Genomic DNA, 24773 nt, shown 5'->3' with positions numbered 1-24773 from the left:
TTTGGATTTAAGAGAATTATCAAACTTTTTATGTCCACTTTTTTTTTTTTATCAACGTGGATATCCGGACCAACTTGAGCACACCTCGACTAATTTCATGGGTCCTAATGTTAACGACCATGTAAGCTTTCAGTGATCTTAAGATTTATGAGACTCAAACTAGTGACCTTTAGAAAACAAACCCAGGACCTGGCCAGTTGAGTTACACCCATCAAAGTTTTTTTATGTCTAGTTTTATCCATGCAGTATATTGAAAGTTATTTCTTATGACCATTTATTCAAATAAATATTACATGTTTATTAACTCTTCGTGAGTTACAAATAAGTGTTAGTTTTGTACGAATTTAGAGTTGATAAGCAGTTCTTTTTTGTTCCAGTAAATTATTATTAGAATAAAAAAAGATGAATAAACTGATATTCAAGTAATCACAAATATAAAAGAACTTAAATAGTTACTGCAAGTTGTACTAAAAACAGGTAAAGTAATTTGCATTCTTTTATTGTTATGCAGGAACTGTGCAAGATTTATTTTTTTTCCGGGATAGATTGGATTCCTGTGTTTATCGGCCTATGAAAAATTTTGTTTGTTCGTGCTTGGTGCAAAGGCAATTGACAGCCATGCTGAGAAGTGCAGGTAAAGACATCAACAAGCATCTTTCACACTTTTTACAAGCTCCAAAACTGCAGGGCAGCACATCAATTACAGCCTGTTCGTACACAAACACTCAACTCGCAACACATGTAAGATAACATGAGAAAAATTCTTATTTTGAACTTCAAAACTTTGGATCAGCGTGTTTTAGTAAATCGTACTCCTGCCTTTTTTGGTAAGGCGACAAAAAGAAAAGCATATGTAGCATTATTGGATTTCTTAAAAAGTATTCAACATATAAAAGCATGGTTTATCAAGACCACACTTTCCACATTCAAGGTGACTCTGATCCCCACTGCTGCGCCTAGCAGCTCACATCTATGTTATGACGGTTGGTGCAGATCGGCCAGTGAATTCCTGCATCTTAGAAAGCCCCAGAGCAACTGCCACCTGCAAAGAGGTCCATAAAAATCAGCCTCAAGAACTGGTGAGATGGACATTGGCCAATAAAAAAATAGACGAGATGGGGATAATACAAGAGGAGCAAGTGCATCTTGAGAATCTCTTCCAGTTTTTGATGGATCCTTCTCATATTGCTCAATGTAGAGTCTGATGGTAGCACCTTCTGAACCAGTTCCTGAGAGGCGGAAAACCTGCACCGATGTTCATGGAGATGATAACCAGCAAATTCTTTATTTCAAACAGGAATGCATCCATAAGAATGAAATAATTCATGATATTCCAGGTTAATCAAACAAGAAATCAACTGAAATGGATGCTTACACTTCCACAATAATTTCTAATTCCTTGCAGGTACAACAACAATAAAGCAAAAAATTGCAATCAGCTGTTATAGATATAGACTTTAGTTCAGCCCACAAGATATTGCTTGTCCCATACCAATCTAAGTCCTATTCCAATGACCTTACTCAAGCTGAAAACTTTGCAAGAGAATCAGCTTACCAGTCTTGAGCCATCCTCAAACAGATATCGAATACCCTGGTGCTTTGAAATGGAACCATCAACAGGATCTTTGTATTCAAACTCATCAGCATGAACAACCTTTGACACATCTGATTGTATACCACTGACAATCCTGCATAAATAAACCATTCAAGTTCCTCCTCCTCCTCATTATTATAAAAACTAAAAGACAACATGGTTTCACTGTTTCTTTTACCGAGGATAGTGTGACAATTGCACTGTGTATTGCTATAGTACAATTGATTTTGTCCCTTTTTTTATCCTTGAAATATAGTTATGGTCATTAAACTTTTCTTTTCAATTTCATCATCTCAAATTGTATTGCCATGGTTTTAAGTTTTAAAACTTGTTTCGATTTTCGAGCTCTCAGCATATTCATGGCGGTGAGAAACATTCCTACATTAAATTAAAGGTTGATAATAAAAAAAAAAATTAAGTTTATCATTTAAAAAAATTGAAACAACAAGGACCAAAGTTAACACTTAAAAAAACATAACCATCTAGGTGGTGGCCCAGTGGTAAGAGCTTGGGACCAAGAGGTTTACTCCTTCTGTGGTCTCAAGTTCTAGCCCTGTAGTTGCTCATATGATGACCACTAGAGGCTTACATGGTCGTTAACTTCAGGGCCCGTGGGATTAGTCGAGGTGTGCGCAAACTGGCCCGACACCCACGTTAAACTAAAAAAAAAAACACTTAAAAAAACAAACCTTTTTGTTTTTTTTATGGCAATATCAATAGTAAAAAACTAAAATAAATTAATGACTGTTCCTTTTATCATTTCTTAAAATAGATTTATTTTGAAACTTGCGCACCTAGGACTATACATGGAACCAAATTGATAAATTCAAGCCCAAGCTTTACACAGCTAAAAGCAACTGAATAAAATGCAAAGATATTATTCCGTATCTTCACGCCAAAACCAAGTTAGAATTTTAGCACTTGAAGTACAAGCAGAGTGTGCTTTAGCAGGTAACTTAAAATAAGTAAGAGCAAAATAAAAGGCACTCAATAAAACAGTGGTACCTCAATCCTTAAAAGGATTGATTAAAAATGCTAGCTTGATAAAGAAAGAGAATTTAAATGTATATAAACAGACATACTCGTTAACTTCAGTAAGGGAAGATTGCAGTTTGACCAAGCATGCCATTAATTCCTTTGCTGCACCTGCATCAACATTCTTCAAGAACAATGTACCAATTACATGACAGTCTGAGATCTCTTGTTTCTAGAGGCAGCATGAAAAAATTAAGAACATAGTACCTCATAGTCATATCGAGTATAGTAGTGGCGACCATAGGTAGCCCAATGGTTGTGAACTATATCTTCAACTGTCACAAGCTTTCCACCACCAAGATTTTCTCTATTCTTGCAAGCCAGAATGGATAGCCAAGCCAGAACTGCCCAAATTCCATCCTTCTCACGTATGTGGTCTGAGCCTGTTCACAGATGCCATTACAACAAAAGACCCTTTGCACATCTTAATAAGAATTCCAAGCATAAGATGATTTACTACACATGCAGAGACACAAAAGACTAACCAGTTCCAAAACTTTCTTCCCCGCAAACTGAACATAAACCAGCATCCATCAAATTACCAAAAAACTTCCATCCAGTTGGAACCTGGCATTTGAACAATGAATAACCAAATTATATGACCATACAATAGCAAAGGAGGACCCATATAAAAAATTGATGAGGCCATGACATACCTCAAAAAATTTCAAGTTCAGATTTTTTGCCACAACGTCAAGGGCAGCTGATGTTGGCATGCTCCTAGAAACAGCAAATACACAAACATTATACAGAAACTTCCACGGAGAAAACATCAAATACACAAACATTATACAAAAACTTCCACGGAGAAAGCATAAAATAAAAAAAATACATGTATGACCTAACCAATGAAATAGGGCCCAATAATACCAAGATATTATCAAGAATTTTAGACTCATCAAGTTTCGGTTGATATAGAATGCAGGAATCATGAGATATAATGGAAGCACTTAAGGCCAGTTTTCATATACCAAAACAATAAAAAGGTTATTGTGCATGACATGCACACATACAAGCTCAAAAGAAAAAAGAAAAAAATAACAATATTAATGTATTTTATGTGCCTTATAATAAATAGTTACTTTGCATGATTCTCTACACAAAGATTAAAAAGAAACTTATTTCAACAAAACTACTTCCTTCAAAATTTATACAGCTAATACAATTGGATACTCAAACAACCCTTAATCTAATATGTTCTCAATCATCCTGTTCTTTTTACTCTCCATTTTTCTTTTTTCTTTTTTACTCTCCATCTTGTTCCCTGACAACTTCAGAAATGGGAGTTTCATGCAATAAACAAGCTTTCATGTCTTAAAAAATTAACGTAGCAATGTTAATTACTGGCTATGGTTTTGCATGTGGAACTTGAAAAGTTTTTCCACTCTAATTTCATCAAGATTATTACGTCAAGCACGCCACTCTTTGCTCTGCATATAGAATATTAGTTGTTAAGGAGTATGTTGTGCACTGCATCCATTAAGATATACTACTACAACAATAAGAAGTAAATACTGTACATACACAAAGAACATCGAAAGTAAGCAAAGAAATATTTTCAACCTGGCAACTCCTTTTAGACCAGCAGAGAAATATGGTATGGCCTCCACTGCATTTGCAGCGATGATGGCAACAGAATCTGATGGAGTAACAAAGAACCTGATAAAATAGCAAGAGTTGTAAATGAAAGATTTAGTGAAAAGTAACTTCTCCAACGAAAAAATTAAAGGTTGCTACCTTTTACCAAGGATCATATTCCGATCAGCATCACCATCAGAAGCAGCACCAAATTCTGGTGGTTCAACTTCAGAGTTAGATTTACCCAATCCCATACGAGCAACCAACTCCTTCGCATAAGTGAGATTGGGATCTGGATGCCCTCCTCCAAAGTCCTCCTGTTTGCATTTTCCAAGCACAAGCATGAAAATTTATATAAATAATAAGTGCTTAAAGATGAAAAAGAGATCTTACTAATAATTTATCACATATAGCATCACAAACTTAGCAGCACCTTGGGTACACAGTTCAATAAGGAGCTCTCTTGTGCTCCAAGCTCCTCCACAAAAATGCGTTTTGCATATGCCCCACCAACTCCATGTAGTGCATCATAGCTTCAATATGATGACCCAAGGAAAGTTATTATCAAGTGATATAGCATACATGAGAAACAGAAATTTACAAGATAAGTAAATAACACCATCTAAATACCAGAAAGTGAATTTTGGAGAGGAAAGCAGCTTCCGGATGGACTCAAAGTCAAAAATAGACCTGGGTAATTGTTAAAGAAGCATTCAATATTTTTGAAAGAAAGATAACATGCAAAATAATACAGCTCTACCATGAAAAATCTACTGACTCTAATTTGCATGCATAGCATGCTAGAGAAGACATAGTGCAAATTCTTGAAGCTTGATTTCAAAAGGCAAAGGGGCTAGGGCAATTTTAGCAATGTTATAAAAATCACATAATGAAAAATAAAATCATTTCACCTTTTCTCTGTACTTCATATGAGCCAATAAAATTCCTTGGGCATCCAAGGAGTATCCTAAATTTTAAAATATTATTCTGTATCATAAGCATGCCAATAATCATGTCTGGATAATCCAGTAAGCTACACAACATAGTGCATAATACAGAAGTAAAGAGGGGTAAAAAACAAATGTCCGCGAGATTGCAATCCAGTAAAGTTCATAAAGTCTGCTTAGAAGTACACAAATAGAAATGATATATATGTCTTCAAGTGATTGTCTATAGCTAAATAAATAGCATCATTAATAATATTCAGTGAAGTGTCTCCATAGAAACAAAACTAAAGAAAACTTGCAGTTTAGACAGGAAACAGCTTACTTCATCAATTTGACATAATCGCTAGCCGAGTCAAACACCTCAACATCAAACTGTCCCTCAGACCCACAATAGCTGGTTACACCAATTGCTGTAATATCCACCTGGATGCAGCACATACAAACATAGTTAATGAAACACTGGCAGCAATTTGACAGAAACAGTATGAGGCAAATGAAACATAAGAAGGCAAGGATGAAGGATATACATCAGGCAGATCAGCAGTTAAGTACTCCTTTATTGTTTTAGTGTTCTCATAAATCTTATCTGTGATTCCCTCAGGAGCAGGTCCACCATTTTCCATGTTATATTTGATCCCAAAATCCTGCAATAGAGAGAAAAAAAGAAGCATGATTTAGATAACATACCACAGGATTCCTTATTACCACACAACAAAATAAACTCCCAGACATTTGTTATGAGATAACAGTAGATTCTCTTGCATCCTAGCGCTGCCATGCTTCAAATGCTTTTAGCATGTATGAGCTGATATTCAGCAAGATTGGGCTGACCTGCCCACCTTTTTGTGATTGTACTTCCACTTGTTTTAGTATTGATACATTCTCTTTCATCAAAAAGGAAAGAAAGATTAAAAAAAAAATGAAGTTGGCACTCAAACAAAAAGAATCTGCGAATTTTATTAGTTATGGCAGGATGCTAAATAATTGCTGATTACTGATCAACATCCTCTTTCTGTTTTCCACCTTAAGGTGACATCATATCCCATTTCCTTTCATCCGAAACATAATAAAGATTGAGGAGCTGCAATTGTCACTAAGAACCACAATCCCAGACCAAAAATATAAAAAACAAATTTAAAAAAAAAAACACAAAAGTTTCTATTTACCTCATTAGGACCACCTGGGTTGTGACTTGCTGTCAATATAAATGCTCCCGTTGCCTTGGATCCCTGACATCCAAGTTCAAAGGTATAAAACTCATTGTGCAGAAGACTATTGTTACTATTGTTGAAGGAGATGAGCCCAGCTCACAAAGACAAGTCGATTACTTACATCTACACCAACTCTTTCACGTATTACAGCAGATACTGCAGGAGTTGAAAGCAGTCCATTCTGACCAACCCAAACACGTCTTAATCCATTTCCAGCTGCCATCTTAGTAATAATCTGCCAATGGAATAAAATAAATTTCGATCGAATATATGACTTTTCCATTGAGGTTTGATTGCTTGAAACATGCATGCATACTATTAACAGTCACAAACAACAAGGATACCACCCCTCCCAAAAAACACAAAGCAAAAGCAAAACAGCACTGTGCAGAGAGAGAAAGCAAGGAAGAGACCGTAGATATTTTTCAGACAACAAAGGCCATACTATTAAAGGAGAGCGAGAGCGAATTCTTACAACATGAAGTTGACGTATCCTCCAAGAGAATGGTAAGTGTAACAGAAATGAAGATGATAAGAGTTCCCAACCCCCTGAAAACCCACAAAATACACCAATAGCACATTCTCCCCTCTATTGTAGCTATCCAAGAATCACCACTAATAGTGAAAAAACCTATACCACATATCCTAGACTACTTAAGAGAATAAGAAAAGATGATTTGAGTAGGCTGGGAGCAGCACAACATTGAACTGTCTGCCTTGGCCTGGAATGGATAGCCATGCTCAAAACCAGTAGCCAATAAAGAACTCATAATCAAGCACACAATATGTGTCTGTCAGAGATATTGCCCATGCATTCCATTAAAGAATCACACAGGTTAAGAAGATGCTAGTTGGTTCAGCTCACTTAAAACTCATAAAATACTCAAGAAAAAACACACTTTGAGAGCTTATACCACACGAAGTAGGTTTATATTTTAAAACAAATGATTCAGAAAGTTCATGGCCATATTCAATAATTAAGGTGTTTTCATGGTTCACATGACACAAGAAGTCTGATGTCAACAAGTTCAATCTACAGGCCTTTATTGTTGCAAATGCTTTGTTAGCGAGGAACAGAAATGGAAGAACATGAACTGAAAACATCAGCTGAGATTTTAAACACCTCATTCTACTCTGGTGACCACCAATCCAGGATTACTTGAAAGCTGACTGCAAGCCTGATATGATGACAGGAGATTGATTTTATAGCTCAAATGCTTAATGGGGTGATCGAGATGATCAGAAAAGCTTCCTTTCTCATGCTTTCAGCATTTCATATAAAGTGTCAGTTGGCTAATAGATTCTGTTCAGGATGCTATTCTAGATTCTTCTACTCATTAAAGAACTCAAGAAAGGATGTTTATTTGGTGCAATCAATCCATCAAAAATTGACAAACCTTGATGGTGAATCTTAGACCTCTCTACCCATCTACAGCCCAATTACAGATGTATTCCAAACTTCAAACAGAATTATACATGTCCACAGTGTAATGTGACTGCATGGTTGCACAAACACACACAGGGACATGCATCCGCACAAATGCTCAATAGAGCTGGAAGAATTTAAAAGGCATGTGCCCTTCAAAACTGAAAGTAATAGTTCAGCCAAAACATTTCATAATCTGGTAACATTATAACCGCAGCACATATTATATATGGTACCTGAATGGCATCCTTTGAGAAATAGCGACCATCACCAGAAACAACAAGTGTAGCACCTGCTTATAATGGCAAAGAAAAAGGAAGAAAAACAAAATATCAGAAATAGACTAAGTTGTTCAACAGGAAATGATCAGCAGTTATGCATAATGGCATTAGATATAGACACTGGCGATCAATGTCACTGATTGTGTTAATGGCATGCGGAAGGACAAGAATGGATAATTAAGTAACCTTGGGAAACTCTTAATTAAAAACAGAACTTTATATTTCACATCGCATTCACGCACATGTAATTGGTAAAAGAATAAAGTCCATTTGGAATGACTAAGAATCCATTTGGCATTGCTTATGAAAAGTGACTTTAACTTTGAGTCATAATTCAAAAGTTGTTTTTCATAAATAACTAATGATAAAAATAAGTTAAAAAGACTTTAAGTTCGAAGCATGTATAGTAAAAATGACTTGAATCAACTTTTTTGATGCAGTATAAGTTAGAATCCATAAGTCAAAAGTTATTTCTAATCAAACATATTTATGACTTTTATATAGTGTTGTCAAAGGCGAAAGGCACTAAAAGATGCCAAGCCTATAAAAATGCCTGAGGCGCTAGGCACACGCCTAGGCGCTTGGCTGAATGAACCAAGGCAATATGCTATAAATTAAAAAAAAAACGTAATATTATATTATATTATTTTATATAAATCTAAAATATATGTCTTCCCAATTAAGATTAAATCATTAGAAAATCAAAAGAGAATATAAAATATCATAGCATAGTCATATAAAATTATGTTTTTCACCCTTAAAACAAAATAAGATAATTTAAAGTAGCAAGTATACAAATAGATTAAAAAGCAAAAATAAATATCAGTTAAATAAAATGAACAAATAGGTCAAAACATAAATCAATTAAAGAAAAAGAAAAATCCAGCTGAAAAGGAAGAACTTCAAGCACGCGCTAGCCTTAACACCCTGCACTCACTCACAAGGCGCTCGCCTAAGCAGCGCTTCATTGGAATCCAACTCCTGAGGCTAATAAAGGCGTTGGGGCCTCACCTCGCCTGGAGCCCCTAGGCGAGCACCTCAGCAACTCTTGACAACATTGCTTTTCTATGTGTTAAAAGTTAAACACAACTTAAATCAATTAGAAAAAGTTGAACCAAATGAAAGCTAATGAAAAATAACTTTTAACTATGAGTCATAATTCAAAAATTAACTTCCATAAATAAATTGAGACAGATGAGTTCAGTTAGAAGTATGTTTGATAATAAATGCCACAAAATCAATTTTCTAAAGAAGGAAGGTGATATAAGTTGAAGTTAACAAATTAAGTTGGAAAATTTTAACGTTAATCCCGGCAAAATTTTGAATCAATTTTATAAAAACTCATTAATACAAGTCAAGATTTATTTTAACCAAACATGATTATGACTTTTCTTTGAATCAAAAATTAAAAAATAACTTAAATCAAATTGCAAAAAATTATACAAAACAGAACATTGGTCAATTTGTGAAAATTTTCAACTATATCTGTCTATTAGAGCACATATCTCTGGTCCGATTCAGTACAGAGGATGGAGAACACTGTCTTAACCTCAGAGTAAGGGCCCAAAGGCGAGATGGTCATCAAGGGTAGAAATGTTTTCAAGCCGTGATGGAACAAGGAAATAAAAACAAAAGTCGAGCAAGACAGCAGGGTTCTGTTCTAGCAGTTAAAATATTTTATAATTCCCAATTTTAAGGTGCACGAGTTTGACGCTAGATCCAAGTTCAGATGCAAACAATTCTTTGGTGAAGATGACAGATCAACTTCACCTCTAACATTTTGTGGAGTGAGGGCATTGAAGGTTGATTGGACAAAATTCTGCAGATAATTAGGTTGCTTGAACACCTTCACCTGAAAAGAACCAACAAAAAAAAGGAATTGTAACAACCGCAAGAAACGCACAGGATAGATTTAACAAAAAGATAATTCAATCGAATAAGAAGGAACAGAAAGAAATTAACAAATCATCAGACTCGGATCGGAAGCACAAGAGTTAAATTCAGATTCAAGATATCTGAACGCGAAAAATCAAGCAGATCAACTGCTAAGAAATGGAATGTGACAGATCTGAATGCAATTGAGAATCAATCGATAGTAATGAGAAAAAGAAAGAAAGAAAAAAGAAACCAAACCTTCTTGCGAAGGCCAGAAGTTCCAGGTTTCTGGTCTCCGAAAGGAGTGGTCTCCACTCGTGAAACATTGAATAGCACCATTTTTTTCTAGCAGGGGAGAGCAAAAGGGCTGTACTGTGACTTAAAAATTATGGTACTTGCTCAAGGAGAGGTGAGGGAATGGGTATCTGAGGAGGATTATTCGGTGTGGATATACGTAATACTCGCAGTTGTCGTTTATTATTTGGCTCGACGGTTGACACTTGGCGGTAGTGTGGTGAGAGTGACAGTGAACGATTCCCGTGGATCTTCAATGAAAAAACCCCGTTTTAATCGCTAACCTATATATCTATTGTCAATTAAGATTTAGGACAATGTATTTATTCAATTCGGTCCCGAAGGTTTCGAACATTTTCAACAGGGTCATTTTGTCAATGTCTGTTCATATTTTCCGGTCAAATGTGACTGATTTATGAAATACAGTGTCGTTTTAATAAATTTGATGAAAAAACAGTGGGAATGGATGAAATGACTCAATTGAGAAATGTACAAAAGATTTGCGACCATGAATTCAAAATCAATTTTATACTCGGATTATATTTTGATTTAATTTTAAGATATAAACATATTGAAATTACATTAATTAACCTAAGTTAAATTATTGCAAAACTTATAGGATAATCTTAAAAAAAAACATATTGAAAAGTTTCTTCCCAATTAACTTAACATTAAATGATAAAATTAATAAAAACAAAACTTAATTATAAATAAATTATAATAAACTCGAGTTAATTAACTAAATAACAATTAATTATGGAATTCAATAATTTTTTTGAATTTGTTAATGCAAAAGGTGTTTCTTCTCTTTTCCTTTTATTTTTTTTCATAGCGATATTTCCTTAAATTAACGTTGATGAATGTTCTTACATCTAGATTTTGAAATCAACAAAAATATAATATATTTCTTCCGCATACAAAATGAAATAAGCCTACTTGCTACTAGCTAGAAGGACATTCAAAAACATAGAATGAAACTCTGCAGAGAAATTGAAGATCTAGAAACTAGATCTGAAGAAATTGAGAGTTATTCTACTACTAGACAGACAGCTAGTACAATCTTTTTCAACAATCCATCAAAAGTATCAGCAAAAAGAAGACTCAGACGACTAAGGAAATTTATCTAATGGATTGTAAATCTTGAATTACTGTAATAAAAAAGAAAAAGGTAGAAGTACTGTCATTGGTGGCAGGAACTAAAAAACAAATTGAAGGAAGCGAGAGAGATTAGCCTAACTGGCCACTTTCTTCGAGTCAGAATAAAATAAAACTTCTATAGCATATAGGATGAAGAAACTCATATATATGTGCATGTGTAGAGATCTAGCATGTGGGCAATATAGCATCTAAATCAATAAAACATCCTCTTTTAAACTCTGTCCCTCCATCAATCCTTGCCTATAGAGAGAAGCAACCGATGACCTAGCTACATTTCCTTCATCCTCTAGGTGGAAGATGCTGGATTTGAATCAGGAAGAGGGTGTTAGTGATTTACAAGTAGAAGTCAAAGATTCACACAGCCCATTTAAAAACAGGAGTTATAATTCCCTTGAACAGACTATGAAAAAACTGTTTAAACCAAGGTTGAGTTTTTCCATTTTCTTTTTTTCGATAAGATGAAAATCAGGAGAAAGAGGAGATTCTGTGCATTGGAAAACTCTCTCTACTTGGTGCATGGTTTTTGAGCGATGAAACAAGAGTATTCTCTTACTAACAACAAAGAAGACTCTTAAATTAATGTGATTCTATTTGATTTGGCCAGTGAAGATGGCATTTCCTTCCAATCACAGAGGTGCCTCACTCTATCTGCTGTTGGGCTTTCTGATGAGAAAGGAATTGGTTAAGTTAGTTTTTTTTTGCAAACTAGCATAGCGGAAAAAATATTTCCCAAACTAGAGTACTCGCGCCGCAAGTTGAAACGGGCATGTGGTGGCTGCGCAAGTTGACAAAGAAAGGACTGTTCAAAGCAGCACAGTGATAAGCCAAGATCATACAATCATTTTTCACTTATCCAGCAAAATAGAACGTCAAAAGAGCCCTATTTCTATCTTTGCTGCAGCTCGCAGGCTAGCCCCATATCCAGCAAAATTCAACGATAACAGTGCCATCCTTGATGTTTCCTAGTAGAATGGAAGAAATGGGTGGTTAACCAGTGAGAGAAACTGCTCTTATATGTTCAGAGTGTGCTCTCCAAGGATTCTGATCCGCAAATTAGATGACCTGCGCGACAGTACAACCATGAAGAAGGCTATATTTGTCTTCAAATTAACTAAAACTATTCACACATTTGATCTGTAAATTTGGATAGCAGTCAGGCAATGGCCAAAATCAAGCAGCAACTTTTGGCAGTGATTTCTTTGTGGTTTATATTTTGGATAGATTGATTAATTGAAAAAATGAATGTTACTGAATTTTTATCACTGGCACAGATCCCTCTACCTGTATCAACTTACACAAGACGGGTCAATGACTCGCAGAGGTTCGACCTGCGCAAGTGACTATGATGCGCTAGTTTACAAAATATTTTTTATCCGCTGTGCTAGAAAAAACTCCGAAGGGTTGTGCAACAAGCATTGGAAGCGATGTAATATTACCATACATGCTGTTTACTTTTTCGCTAGAAACTAGAGGTTCAATCTGATAAAGAAATTTTTTTGCAGAAAAGACAACTTTAGCATGGATTGGCTAGCAAAATTTTGGTTTTGAAATTGCTTTGGGAATCTAGTATTTGATGGCGTTCTTTCTTTACTGCATCGTATATAACTGGAATTACCTTACACCGCTACCCACATGTTATCGTGTCTTCCAGGCTGAAGCCCCTTCTAGGTGGGGAGGAAAAACACTCACAAAAGCAATAGCCCTAAATTGCGTATCTTTAGATAAATCACCAACAGTGAAACGAACATGTACGAAAAGCCATGCTAGCATAAGATCCAGCCCAATATAGGACACGCACTCGAATGAATCGAGTAGGAGCGTGGTCAGAAGTCGGAACCCCATGAGAAGATACCTCAGCCATCCAAAAACTGGAAAAAGGGATCTGCAGGCTCTTATTATAGCCCCTGCCACGAGTCACGATGAGGACCATCACACCTATCTAGACATAAAATTTCAAAATTCGTCAAAGCCCACCTTAGCCCGCCTAGTTTTTTTTCTTGTCCAGTTATTTAAAGAAGAAAAAAAAGGTGATAGGAATTATATAAAACAAAAGGCTTAAAACAAAAGGCATTCAAGCATGCCATCCAAAAGTAACATGCTGGGCATATGCTGCATCAAATAAAATATAGCTGTAAAGGTTTGCCCGCAGTTTTTTTTTTTTTTTCTTGAAAAGCAAAAGCCTAATCCAATGGCGACATTAAACATTTTTTCACCGACTACTTCCATGCGTTGCTTCTTGAAGACACTCATAAATATAAAAATTAATTTTGAAGCCTTGAAATATAAAGAAATACCATGTGAAAAAAGCGGTCAGAATAAAGTTTCATTCTTTTGTTTTTCTTTTTCCCTTAATTTTGTTTTTGTTCAGAAAGAGAGAGAGAGAGATAACGACAGCAAGAGCATACACGGCCACTGATCAAATTTACAAGGCAAATTAAATTAAAATTACAAAGGTCACATAATCCAACCTTCCCCTCCAAGCTCAACATTACAATACCGCTCACCACATTTTAATTGAAACTAAATTCAAAACTTAGAAAAAAAAAAAGAAGAAGAACGCTAAAGCTTAAGCTACAACATCAATTAGTAGTTCCCTTGTCTACCTAAAAGAAAAAAAGTTAAAAAGGAAAAAAAAAAGATTAAAGAAACTGATTCCTATCTCTCCTCTCTCCCTTGCTCTAATTCCACTCAGCCAGCGACGGGTGCCACGGCTGGCTTCGCCTTAGGCGGCCTCCCCCTTCCTCTCCGCGCACCGCTGGGTGGAGCACCACCAGAACTCGCAGCGGGAACCGCCGTACTAGCGTTCTTAGGTGGACGACCACGCGGCCTCCCAGTTCCAGTACTTGTCGTCTTCTTCTTAGGGGAAGCCACAGGCGCGAAAGGATCCCTTGGTTTGGGAGGGCGGCCACGTGGCCTGGGAGGTCCAGAAACAGTTCCTGGTGGGGTTGGAAGCTTAGGCTTGGGAGGGCGGCCTCTGCCTCTCTTCGGGGGAGCGTTGGGGTCAGGCTTCATGTAGTTATTCTTGACCAAAACAAGCTGACCACTTTGCTTCATCTTATTCAAATGGTGGGAGAGGAGTGTGCTATGTGCAGGTGGCAGATCGGGGTGTGTTGACTCAATTTGTTTCGAAATTGATGTCTTGTTTGACCCTTCTTTCTCGTTCAATGCCTCAATAGCCGCCATAATCATCTGGAAACAGAAGGGAAAAAACACATTATAAACCAGACAGAACTGGAAATAAACAAAGAAATAGTATCGATCGCCATCTCATGAAATTGTCACCTCAGGATACTGAGGGGGAGCGGAGGATTGTTGCTGTGACTGTTGTTGGGGTGGAGCTGGTGCCGCTGCTGGTGGTGGAGGAGGAGGTTGGGGGTTAGTAGAATCTTCAGTGATGGTAGCCATGGAAACAGACAAATGTTTTCTAAAAGAGAAGGAGATCGAAGGAACTGTGTGTGTTTGGTGTGGAGAAAGGAAAGGGGGTAAAGGGTTGGATTTAAAAAGGAGGGGTTTTCTTGAGGATTGGATGGAGAGGAAAGGAAAGTGAAGAAAGACGAGGGGTTGATGAAGGATCTAGCGGCTGGGGATTGTGTTTTTTGGTTTTGATCGGACGGTTTCGGTTTGCTTAGAAGGGAAGGACTCGGATTGATGACCTGGTAGCGGCTAGATTGGGGATTTTAGATTTATGCTATTTGAATTTACGATGTTGTCCCTGTTTTTTTAAATGGTGTTTCTACAACAAGGAGGTGTTTATTGCCTCTGAAATAGAGTTACGAACGTGGTGTATTCTTATTGGAGATAGGAATAATCGCTGGGAAAGTTGTTTTCTAAAGCCAGTTAAAATCTGACACGAATCTTGTAAGAAATCGAATAGTTGTTGAGCTTGCTGTTGAAATTCCACAAATGACCGGACTTCTTGCACCATCAGGGATGGAAGGGGGTAAATAGTAAAAATAAGAAAGAAAGAGGTGATGGGGAAAAAATTGATGAATGTATCGCATTGATAAAATTTTAACACATTACGCGAATTGTTTCTTTGCAGTAAAAGTAGAAGAAGAAGCACTCGTCCAAGTACACGTGAAAAAGGAACGCAAGGTCGAGTAAATTTGGTCCCTTTCTTGATCCGAGTTGTTGTTTGGATTAGTACATCGAGCAACAAATAGACAGAAAGGGAGGCTCTGTTTGGCTCGACGAATAATTTGGCTGGCCAGGAACAAATTTTTGTTTGTCAATCATAATTCAGAACCGAGGGCGGTGATTTATTTCTTGTGCCCACTTTCTGTTCTCCCCTCTGAGATGCACGGAACCCCTCCTGCTTATTTGGTTGGTTACATAAGCGTCCTTGTGTACTTCCTCAAGGACGACACTAGATAGCCATGCCATAAGTCAGTTATTTTTTTTATATAGTAAAAATATATAAAAATACGAAAAAAAAATTAAATGCTGGGACACGACATTTTAATGGTGAGATAGTGACATATCAAATTAGCTCATATTAGCTTGCTTTATTTGCAGAATCTAGGACTCAAGTAATTAACTTGCAGCCTCGTAAAAAAACATAATAAAATCAATTAGAAAGCTTTATTTTCAATAAGAAAATATATTTAAGGATAAAAATGTAAAAATATAATTTTTTTAAAAAAAAAAGATGGCTTGAGTCAATTCGGGATAACTTAATAGAAATCAAATTGAAAAAAATCATGAAGCCTAATTTCAAACCAGCTAAACTTACGACCCGAGTAATGAGAACGAGATTACACCATAAAAAACAAATTGAAAAAAATTATAAAGCCTACCTTTAAACCAATCCATTGTTGGGCGAAGAAATCAGAAAATGATTTAAAAAAAAACAACAAAAAATAATAATATGGGTTAACTCCACAAACTCACGTCGCAAGTGATAAGAATAAGATTACCTTATAGAAAACAAATCAAAAATATTATGAAGCACAATTGTATAATAACTTATTGTTGAATGATAAAATAAAAAAAATAAACAATTAAAAAAAGCAAATAATAATAATAATAATTTGAGTCATCCTAGGTTAACCCGACAAACTTGTGACTCAGGTTATGAGATCGAAACAACTTAATAGAAAGAAAATAAATAAAAAATCATGAAGCCCAGTTCCAACCAACTAAATATTGAAGGTCAAAATTAAAAACAAAACAATTTTTTTAAAGAAAAAGCCCAATAAAAGGAGAGAGAAGAAGAAGAAAAAAGTAGTATTACGAGACCATGACAACTCTATAAAAAAATAAAAAATATATAAAGGTTAATTCTTAATCAACTCAATATTGAATGATGAAATTGAAATAAATATACTAAATTAAAAAGGACAAAAAATAACTCGAGTTAACACATGTTAACCTGCCAAAATCATGACCCGGGTTATAAGAAAAATGACTCGAGTCAATCCTGGTTAAACTACCAAACCCGCAACTCGGGTCATAAAATTACGATAATCCAATAGAAAGCAAATTGAAAACAATTACAAAGCCCCTTCCAACGGATCTAATGTTGAAGGTTGAAATTAAAAGAAAGAAAAAAAAGCTAAATGCACGAGATCGATATATAACCTATTAGGAAAAAAAATCACCTGAAAAAAAAAATTTATATCTTGTCAATTTTATTGTTGAGTTGAAAATTCTGGTAAATGTATGGAAATTTGAATTTATATAAATAATTGATAATGAATTAAAAGTACTATTAAAATATATTGAATAAGTTTGACTTAAACCAATAGTTTATGTATGTTTGATGAAAGTAAGGATGATCATTCATGGATGTATTAAGATTTACCTGAAGGGTTGCATATGATGGATTATTGTAATGGAGTTGAGGGTTTTATTAATTATGCACTATCTAATCCGACAAATATTAATGAAGGCGGTATTAGATGTCCATGTAAAAAGTATAAAAATAAAGACTTTTATTATCCAGATGGTGTAACGATGCGTCTTTTATATAAAAAAAAAATTGTGGAGAAATGCATGTGTTGGTTTACACATGAAGAACCATATGTTCCTAGACCATGGTATAAAAGATGATTGGGTTCACTTTTAGTTTTAGCAACGTGCATGGAGTTGTAAATAACAATATTAATCCTTGTATGAACATGATTATGAATGTGATGAGAATGAATCAAGATAATGCAAGTGAATGTCCAATCATAAATGGAGGATCTAATATAGACGCGACCATATTTTTTTTATATCTAAAGAAATTCTGATGAACCATTATGGGATGAGTATACAAATCACAGTAAATTATCAGCAGTATAACAAAATTATGGAATGAGCTAAAAGCATTTTACCTGAAGGAAATAGACAGGAAGAAAACTTTTATGCTACTAAATCCATAATAAAACCCTTCGGTCTATGATACCAGAAAATTAGCATATGTTCAAACTTTTACATGTTGTACTATCTTGAAAATGCAAAGTTAACCGAGTGCAGAACACGTGAGCATGCTCATTATTAACTCAGAACTGGTAGGGAAATGACTCTTGTTGCACATAGAAAACATAGATACTTCTTGGTCATACCTAGACTGCAAAGGTTATTGATGTCTCCAAATACCAATGAACACATGACATGACATCATTCACATGACACAATAGATAAAGTGATGGTGCATCTTTCTGGTGGTGAAGCCTAGAAACATTTTAATAAGGTGCATCCTCAGTTTTTAGTGGAATCACGAAACATGCGTCTTAAATTATGTATAGACAAATTCAACTCATTTAAGTCATTTGTTACTCCTTATTCTTGTTAGCCGATGATACTCACAGTTTACAACTTACCATTAGAGATGTGTATAAGGTCAGAGTTCATGTTTTTATCTACGATCAAACTCATAACTCAAGTCATGAGATCAGGATAATCCCATAGAAAGCAAATTGAATTTTTTTTTGCAAACCTCTACTTCAAACAGATCCAATATTGAAAGTTAAAATAATAAAAAAAAATTATGAGATCGATATATAACCCGATAGAAAAAAAAATCACAAATCATAATTCTCAAAACAATCTAATGTTAAAAAATAAAATTAAAAAAAATCATGTTGTTAATGGGTAAAACAAAAAAAAAACAAAACATAAAACACTATCCAATAAATAATATTTATTTTGAGCATGTCAATACTCTTTAGTTTTTGTATTATTATTATTAATTGATAATGTTAATATGGGAAGTTTTGATGGTATAGCCTTGATAATGTTAATATGGTAAGCGTTAATATGTTAATAATAACGTTTGGTTTCAACAAAAGAACATCTTATCTATCGCCACAGCGATGATGCAACATTCCTCAAACACATTAGTAAGAATTCGAGCATTGCAACTCTTCGCTGGCAATTAAATTCCAGGGCTGCAGTGGAGAGAGACATCGGCCTCCATGATACCAGCGATTCGAAACCTCATTTTCTTCTCCTCCTCTACCTCTCTCGTAACAGAAAAAGTCCAACCCTAGACTATTTTGTTATTGCCATTTTCCATCTAATAAATAACTAGGAGTAATCAGTATTGCTTCTATTTAACCACTAACTTTCCGCTAACATTTACACACTAAAGGACAGCCTACATTACAAAAAGAATAAGAAAATAATTCCAATTAAAATATGCTTTAGCCTTCAAGGGGGCGTTTCTCTCGAAGCTGAGGTAGACGCGGTGGCAGTTTTAGTATTTGAGCTTGAATTAAATGTACGGGAATCAGATTCACCGAATGTTCCAGCAGTACCGAATGTTCCAGCAGTTGAGGACATTCCTCCTGGCCTTCGAGATCTCCTATATCTAGAACCAGGAACTCCAGGTCTGCCTGGTTCTTCTAGATTGCTAGGTTTCCTTGACAACAGGACAACAATACGTCGCATATGCGGCCGCGACTGTGGATCACCTTGTGTGCATAGCAGCCCTATATGAATACATGTTTTCACCTCTTCGGTGACTGCTGAGGATGCTAATTCTGGGTCCATAATCTCCAAACTCCTATCTTTCTTGTGGTGCTTATATGCCTGCGCCAACAGCAAAACAAAGCTTTAAACCATGCGAAATGCTGGAAAACACAATAATAAAAATATATAATTCCACAGGTGCTTCTCCAAGTAGTAGCAGACAAGTCATTTCAGAACAGATATGCAAGGTTGCCCATGCATATTAATTGAAAATAATTTGGGCACCTCAGCTTGAAACAATTTCCCAAAGCCAGCTTTGATTCACTACAATTCCATCGAATCCTCTAGGTAGGCCGTAGGCTCTTCCCAAATCAGCATATATATACTATCTGATGTCAATTTGGATTTTATAGCTTTTCCCAAGATCAAACAATATTTACCTTTCTTTTTTCTTGGTTTACGCCCAGAAAATAAGAAAAAGGTTTCTTATGTGAGAACACTTCAAAACTTAGTGATTGTGTTGCAATTTTGACTTTCTTGATGTATTATTATCTTCGACATTAAGTTATCTTTGGCCTATAGGATCAAAAAAAAAACTTACCAGGAGCAGTGGGCAGAATTTAAGAATGAGTTCATTCAATGAATTTACTGAGTACTTCTTTCACAATTCTAACAACATTAACTTGACGTAACTTTGCCTGTATGTCAACAAGTTATCAGCCAAATTTTTGTTTCCAATTTTCTCCTAAACCAAATTCAAAGAAGGCAAAAAAGATGGTTGAAGTCTCAAACAAGCAACGATATTGAAATTGATAAACAAATATGGACAAATGAAACCTACAACACCACAAAGCGCCATGATATGAATTAGTTAAATGAAACCTACAACACCACAAAACGCCACAATATGAATTAGTTAAATGACAAACCATGTCCTTACCCAATCAAGTAGATTCTGTGCTTCAACATGCTGTTGACTAAATGTTGAATTTCTTTGGCCGCTGATCAGTTCCAGAACCAAAACCCCAAAGCTAAATACGTCTGCCCCCACCGATAAATGTCCATGCATGACATACTCTGGAGCCATATACCCGCTGTTGCCAATCATAAGCCAATTATTATATCATTCACAAACTTTATACCAAGCAATCAGACTCTGTTCAAATCATAAAAATATGGCCCCTATTATGGCGGTCGAAATTTGAAAACATACTTGGTACCAGCAACACGGGTGTTGACATGTGTTTGATCTTCCGGGAACAGACGGGCCATGCCAAAATCAGCAATCTTAGGAACCCATTTGTCATCCAGTAAAATATTGCTTGCCTTGATGTCACGGTGGATGATGCAACTGTGAGAATCCTGATGAAGGTAAAGCAAACCCCGAGCAATGCCAATTATTATATTATATCTCGTCTTCCAATCAAGCTGTCCTCTTTTGTCAGATTCTGCATGAAAATCATCACTATGACTATTTTGATTGGGGCACAGCAATGTCAACAAAAAATCAAGTGCACAACCATCATGTTGTGCTTTTTTATTATGTAATAATTTAGAACTCATTGGTTAGAGGCAGGTTGAAGACCTCCTTCTTCCTTCTCTCTTTCTTTTTATGAAGTCAGTGAGGGATGAGATTACGATCACACAGCCTCCACAGTTGGGCTAGAACTTGTCAAAAGAGGCATGCTACAAAAATTCCCAGTTGACCGGGGCACTCATGTTCAAAATCAAACTTTTAGAAATAGATAAGTCAAAACCTCATGATCTTTCTCTCTCGCAAGGTGGAACAAGCTGACAAAGACACAACTTATTTATGCAACGATGATTTTAACAAGGTCTTTCAGGAATGGGTCCACAATGCTGGAACAGGTGAAGAGCAAGAAAATCATCTGTCTTACGAATATTTAATTCTCAAACCAGAGATCATGACTAGAAATAAATAAACAAATCAAAACAAATGTTGGAATTTTAACCACAAAACAAATTAAGAAAATAAGATCAGTTGAAAGTAAAACCTTTTTTTTAAAAAACAGTCGTGTAATGAAGAACATGATATTGTCTTGACCATCTGTTGTTAGTTTCTTGGCACCAAAATTTAGAACATGAATGTGCGCCACTAATTCAGCATCACAGGTCCTTTGGAAACAAAATGCTGGTTGTCAAGGAAATGTTTGGTTAATTTAATCCAGTCAGGCTACTCATCAGATCAAATTGCTTTAGAAACTGAACCTGTATAACAACATGATTCCTTTCTATCCACCAAAGAAAACACTTGATAATATAGATCTGCTACAACTTTCAAAGGTCTAAAAATCATTAATAACCCCAAACTGAGAAAGATAATCCAAGTTTCTTTAAATACGTTTTGCAAAAACATAAATAATCATTGAGCAATTGTAGGAGAAGAGATTGAAACTTAAACATGCTAGTGTTATTCAATTGAACTTAGTTCATCTCATAGAAGAGCAAGTGGGAAAGTAATGTCACAAAACATGAAAAGGAAAAGGAATCCTAGAATAACAAACTTTTAACTGGCACTTACTGAACAGAAGCTTGTCAAGGCTCTCATTGGCAACATACTCGTAAACCAGTAGCTTTTCCACACCATGTGCACAATATCCTAACAAATTTACAATATTTCGATGCTGGACTCGTGCTAATAGCTTTGCCTCATTCATGAATTCTTTCTTCCCCTGATTTGAACTGTGAGACAGCTTCTTCACTGCAATCTCTCTCCCATCATCCAACTTCCCCTATTTAAAACATTCCAGAGTTAGAAGAACACTCAATTGCCTTCTTTCCCTTCCTAGAGATCTAGGAACCCTTGCCTCGTCAAGATTGGTATTAAAGTTCAGGATCTACAGAAGATTGGAATAACTTGCTAGCTTCCTGCGCGCGCGTGCGCGTACCGACAGAGATATAGGCCTTTTCCCCTTGAACAAGTTATATAACGAAAAATATCCTCTAACTAATTCCGTACTGAGAGCATCTATTCTCATTAGTATACAAGTATAACCCTTTAAATTACAAGATCTTAAACTTGTTTCGCGCAGTTGGATAATCAGGTTGATTGTTTTTCTTCATGGCTAGTGGCCACAATTAGTCTCATTTCAAAAAGTCTTATTCAATAACACGAAACATTCTAGACAGAATTGGCAGAACTTGATGTAGCAAATGCCATTTTGTTAACGTTTTATAGGCTATATGTCTATTTGATACCAATTATATGCATGATTGTGTTAAGGATCCAAAACGCGGTGGCAGACAATATAATGACAACAATATTTATTAAAAAGAATAATAATGATAAACTGATACAAATAATCATCAATTCTTCCTCTCAAGCACAGGAAGAAAAAAAAAAACATCAACTCTTGAAAGGAAAAACCAAAAAGAGCATGATAACTCTTCGAATTCTTTTGACCAAACAGAAATTGGGATTCACTAACACACCCAATTAAAGAGAAATATTTACCTTGTATACAGGTCCAAATCCACCTTCACCGAGCTTGTGAGTTGGGTGGAAATCTTTGGTAGCAGAGAGCAAAGTCTCAAAAGAAAACTGCTTCTGTTCCTGTTCAGCAATCTTCTCCAAGTCCTCCTCTTCTGGTCCCTCTGGTCAAACAAATCACATACCAAGAAACCAAGCAGTTAGATCATCAATGGGTCATGCACATAGCATCTTAGAACTTAATCCAAGAGAATGAACTGGTTTTCTTAATTACCTTTGCTTGAGTTGAGCTTGAAAGGCTTCATCAGATTCTGCAAGAAATTATTGGGCTTCGTCATAGTTTTCAAGAATTGCTAAAAGAAAAGACCATGGGAAAGTACTGTTACAGGTGATGAACACTAATATATTCAAGTGAAGTATGTGGTTTTGACTGATTTCTGGGTGTTCAGGTTTTTTATATTCTTGGTTAGAAAGAGAAAGCTGGATCGACTCTTCTTGAGATTTTTAATTATTGTGTTTTTTTTAATGATTTTGAGGTGTTTTTGTCTGTGCTGGCAATGAGAATACAAGATGATCCCTGTTCGAATAGTCAACCGAAATAGGGTAAGTTAACCCTGGATATTAATGGCTACTCTCTTTTTCTGTCCTTTATTTTTGATTTATCCCGATCATCGTACTTTTTTTTCTTGACTTCATCAAAGTTTTTTCTCATATTAAAAAAAAAATGTTTCTACCAGGAGCGGAGCGCGTTCCTAGTGCAATTGCTATACACCGTGTTTTCAATGGTGGTGATGTGTTTCTTGTGGAATGAGACACTGATTCGTTCAAATATGACATATAATCACAACAACTCCATTTAATTATCTAAATAGTAAATTTTAAAAAATATAGTTTAATTGATCAGATTTTAATTAGGTATTGAATTTGTTTTTTAGAGATTACGAGTTCGAATTACACAAATTTCAGGATCACAAAAAGATTACATAGTCGCTAATTTTAAGACTCGTGAAATTAGTCGAGGTGCATATAAACTGATCCGAACACCCATATTAATAATAATAAAAAAAAAAAAACCAAATGGTCAACTGAATAATTCTTGTTTTTGTCTTCCTTCCTTCGAGCACGAATTCATGACATAATCATATAGACAAGATAGGATTATGCATGCTTTTTATCCGCGTGAAAGTTTACAGTACACTGACTTAATCATAAAGACAATTGGATTGGTTAAAAGGGTATCGCATGAAATGAAGAGTTAACTACTACCTCCTTCGGGTCATGCATCATATCATAGATAATATAAAACTATTGATAGAACTTTGTTTTAAAATTTAAAATTTTATTTCACATAGTATTAAAAAATTTAAAATTAATAATCTAAAAGTAAAAAAATTTAACCCCACCACCATTGTTTCTTAAATTAAGTCAGTATACATGATTATAAATACAGGAAACAGGTTGTGTATACAAAGAGAGACAATATTCAATTAATGAGATAGAGACAGGGAGAATGGAGGGAGGAGGACCGGTCAGATAGCAAATACTTATGAATCCAAGCATGTGAGAAATTGAAAGGTGTTTGGAATTATTCAAAACTTGGGAGTACGGAAGTATGGGGAGATGGAAGTCGGAGGACTTGGAAGAAGGAATAGAGAGAACACGTTATACTATTCAACTTGTCTTTCAATTATGAATGAACTTCTGTTACTTTACCTATATTCTAAACCGCGTGGAAAAACAATATTGTACAAGTGTTTTCCTCATTTTTTCTTTATATTATATATATATATATATATATATATACACACCTATAATCTAAACTTTGCGGGAAAAACATTGTGCAACTCACGGTGTTTTTTCTATTTTTCCCTTGTATATATTATTAACTAATATATTAAACCGTGTGGGGGATTTACTGTTCCTCCACACACAAAACACTGTGGATTACAACAGTAATCCACAGTGATTCTTCTCTTTTTTTTTTTTCTTTTTTTTTTACTTTTCCCTTTCTTTCTTTTTTCGTTTTT

At 35.4% G+C, this 24773-nt stretch overlaps 3 protein-coding genes across 5 annotated transcripts; all 3 read right to left on the bottom strand.

Moving 5' to 3' along the window:
- Window positions 1–742: 742 nt before the first annotated feature.
- On the bottom strand, window positions 743–10518 carry LOC7482898 (phosphoglucomutase, cytoplasmic). 3 transcript variants are annotated; one of them, XR_008059921.1, is made up of 19 exons: window positions 10206–10470; window positions 9843–9924; window positions 8028–8083; window positions 6487–6600; window positions 6321–6383; window positions 5682–5798; window positions 5477–5577; window positions 4838–4897; window positions 4641–4740; window positions 4367–4524; window positions 4193–4288; window positions 3286–3349; window positions 3115–3196; window positions 2837–3012; window positions 2677–2753; window positions 1556–1688; window positions 1129–1245; window positions 911–1042; window positions 743–879 (listed from the first exon to the last, which is right to left on the bottom strand). XR_008059921.1 is itself a non-coding variant. In XM_052455227.1 (18 exons), the coding sequence occupies exons 1-18, from the start codon at window positions 10284–10286 to the stop codon at window positions 971–973; spliced, it is 1749 nt and encodes a 582-aa protein (XP_052311187.1). In that variant the 5' UTR covers window positions 10287–10518; the 3' UTR covers window positions 743–970. The 3 variants fall into 3 exon arrangements, 2 of the variants coding, with proteins under 2 accessions (XP_052311187.1, XP_052311188.1); XM_052455227.1 differs by having other exon boundaries at window positions 743–1042; window positions 10206–10518; XM_052455228.1 differs by lacking the exons at window positions 9843–9924; window positions 10206–10470 and adding an exon at window positions 9010–9055 and having other exon boundaries at window positions 743–1042.
- A 3294-nt stretch (window positions 10519–13812) lies between these two features.
- Window positions 13813–15221, bottom strand: LOC7482897 (HMG-Y-related protein B). Its single transcript, XM_002311480.4, has 2 exons — window positions 14682–15221; window positions 13813–14588 (listed from the first exon to the last, which is right to left on the bottom strand). The coding sequence occupies exons 1-2, from the start codon at window positions 14802–14804 to the stop codon at window positions 14088–14090; spliced, it is 624 nt and encodes a 207-aa protein (XP_002311516.1). The 5' UTR covers window positions 14805–15221; the 3' UTR covers window positions 13813–14087.
- A 3630-nt stretch (window positions 15222–18851) lies between these two features.
- Window positions 18852–23360, bottom strand: LOC7482896 (cysteine-rich receptor-like protein kinase 43). Its single transcript, XM_024607467.2, has 6 exons — window positions 23021–23360; window positions 22771–22910; window positions 21838–22048; window positions 20509–20743; window positions 20236–20389; window positions 18852–19415 (listed from the first exon to the last, which is right to left on the bottom strand). The coding sequence occupies exons 1-6, from the start codon at window positions 23082–23084 to the stop codon at window positions 19035–19037; spliced, it is 1185 nt and encodes a 394-aa protein (XP_024463235.1). The 5' UTR covers window positions 23085–23360; the 3' UTR covers window positions 18852–19034.
- Between the last annotated feature and the right edge of the window lie 1413 nt (window positions 23361–24773).

The sequence above is a fragment of the Populus trichocarpa genome, chromosome 8, assembly GCF_000002775.5.
Source record: "Populus trichocarpa isolate Nisqually-1 chromosome 8, P.trichocarpa_v4.1, whole genome shotgun sequence".
Taxonomy (NCBI): domain Eukaryota; kingdom Viridiplantae; phylum Streptophyta; class Magnoliopsida; order Malpighiales; family Salicaceae; genus Populus; species Populus trichocarpa.
The sequence above is the reverse complement of the archived record's forward strand: the minus strand, read 5'-3'. Positions and strand labels throughout refer to the sequence as shown.

Bases quoted from the DNA above. Each gene is read 5' to 3' on its own strand.
- LOC7482897 (XM_002311480.4), bottom strand. From the start codon at position 14,804: ATGGCTACCATCACTGAAGATTCTACTAACCCCCAACCTCCTCCTCCA. The intron at 14,589-14,681 runs GTGACAATTTCA...TTCTGTTTCCAG, and splicing joins CTCCCCCTCAGTATCCTGAG to ATGATTATGGCGGCTATTGA.
- LOC7482896 (XM_024607467.2), bottom strand. From the start codon at position 23,084: ATGACGAAGCCCAATAATTTCTTGCAGAATCTGATGAAGCCTTTCAAG. The intron at 22,911-23,020 runs GTAATTAAGAAA...TTGTTTGACCAG, and splicing joins CAAGCTCAACTCAAGCAAAG to AGGGACCAGAAGAGGAGGAC. The intron at 22,049-22,770 runs GTAAATATTTCT...TGTTTTAAATAG, and splicing joins GATTTGGACCTGTATACAAG to GGGAAGTTGGATGATGGGAG.
- LOC7482898 (XM_052455227.1), bottom strand. From the start codon at position 10,286: ATGGTGCTATTCAATGTTTCACGAGTGGAGACCACTCCTTTCGGAGAC. The intron at 4,898-5,476 runs GTAAGCTGTTTC...ACAATTACCCAG, and splicing joins GATTATGTCAAATTGATGAA to GTCTATTTTTGACTTTGAGT. The intron at 1,689-2,676 runs GTATGTCTGTTT...TTATTTATGCAG, and splicing joins TCCCTTACTGAAGTTAACGA to GATTGTCAGTGGTATACAAT.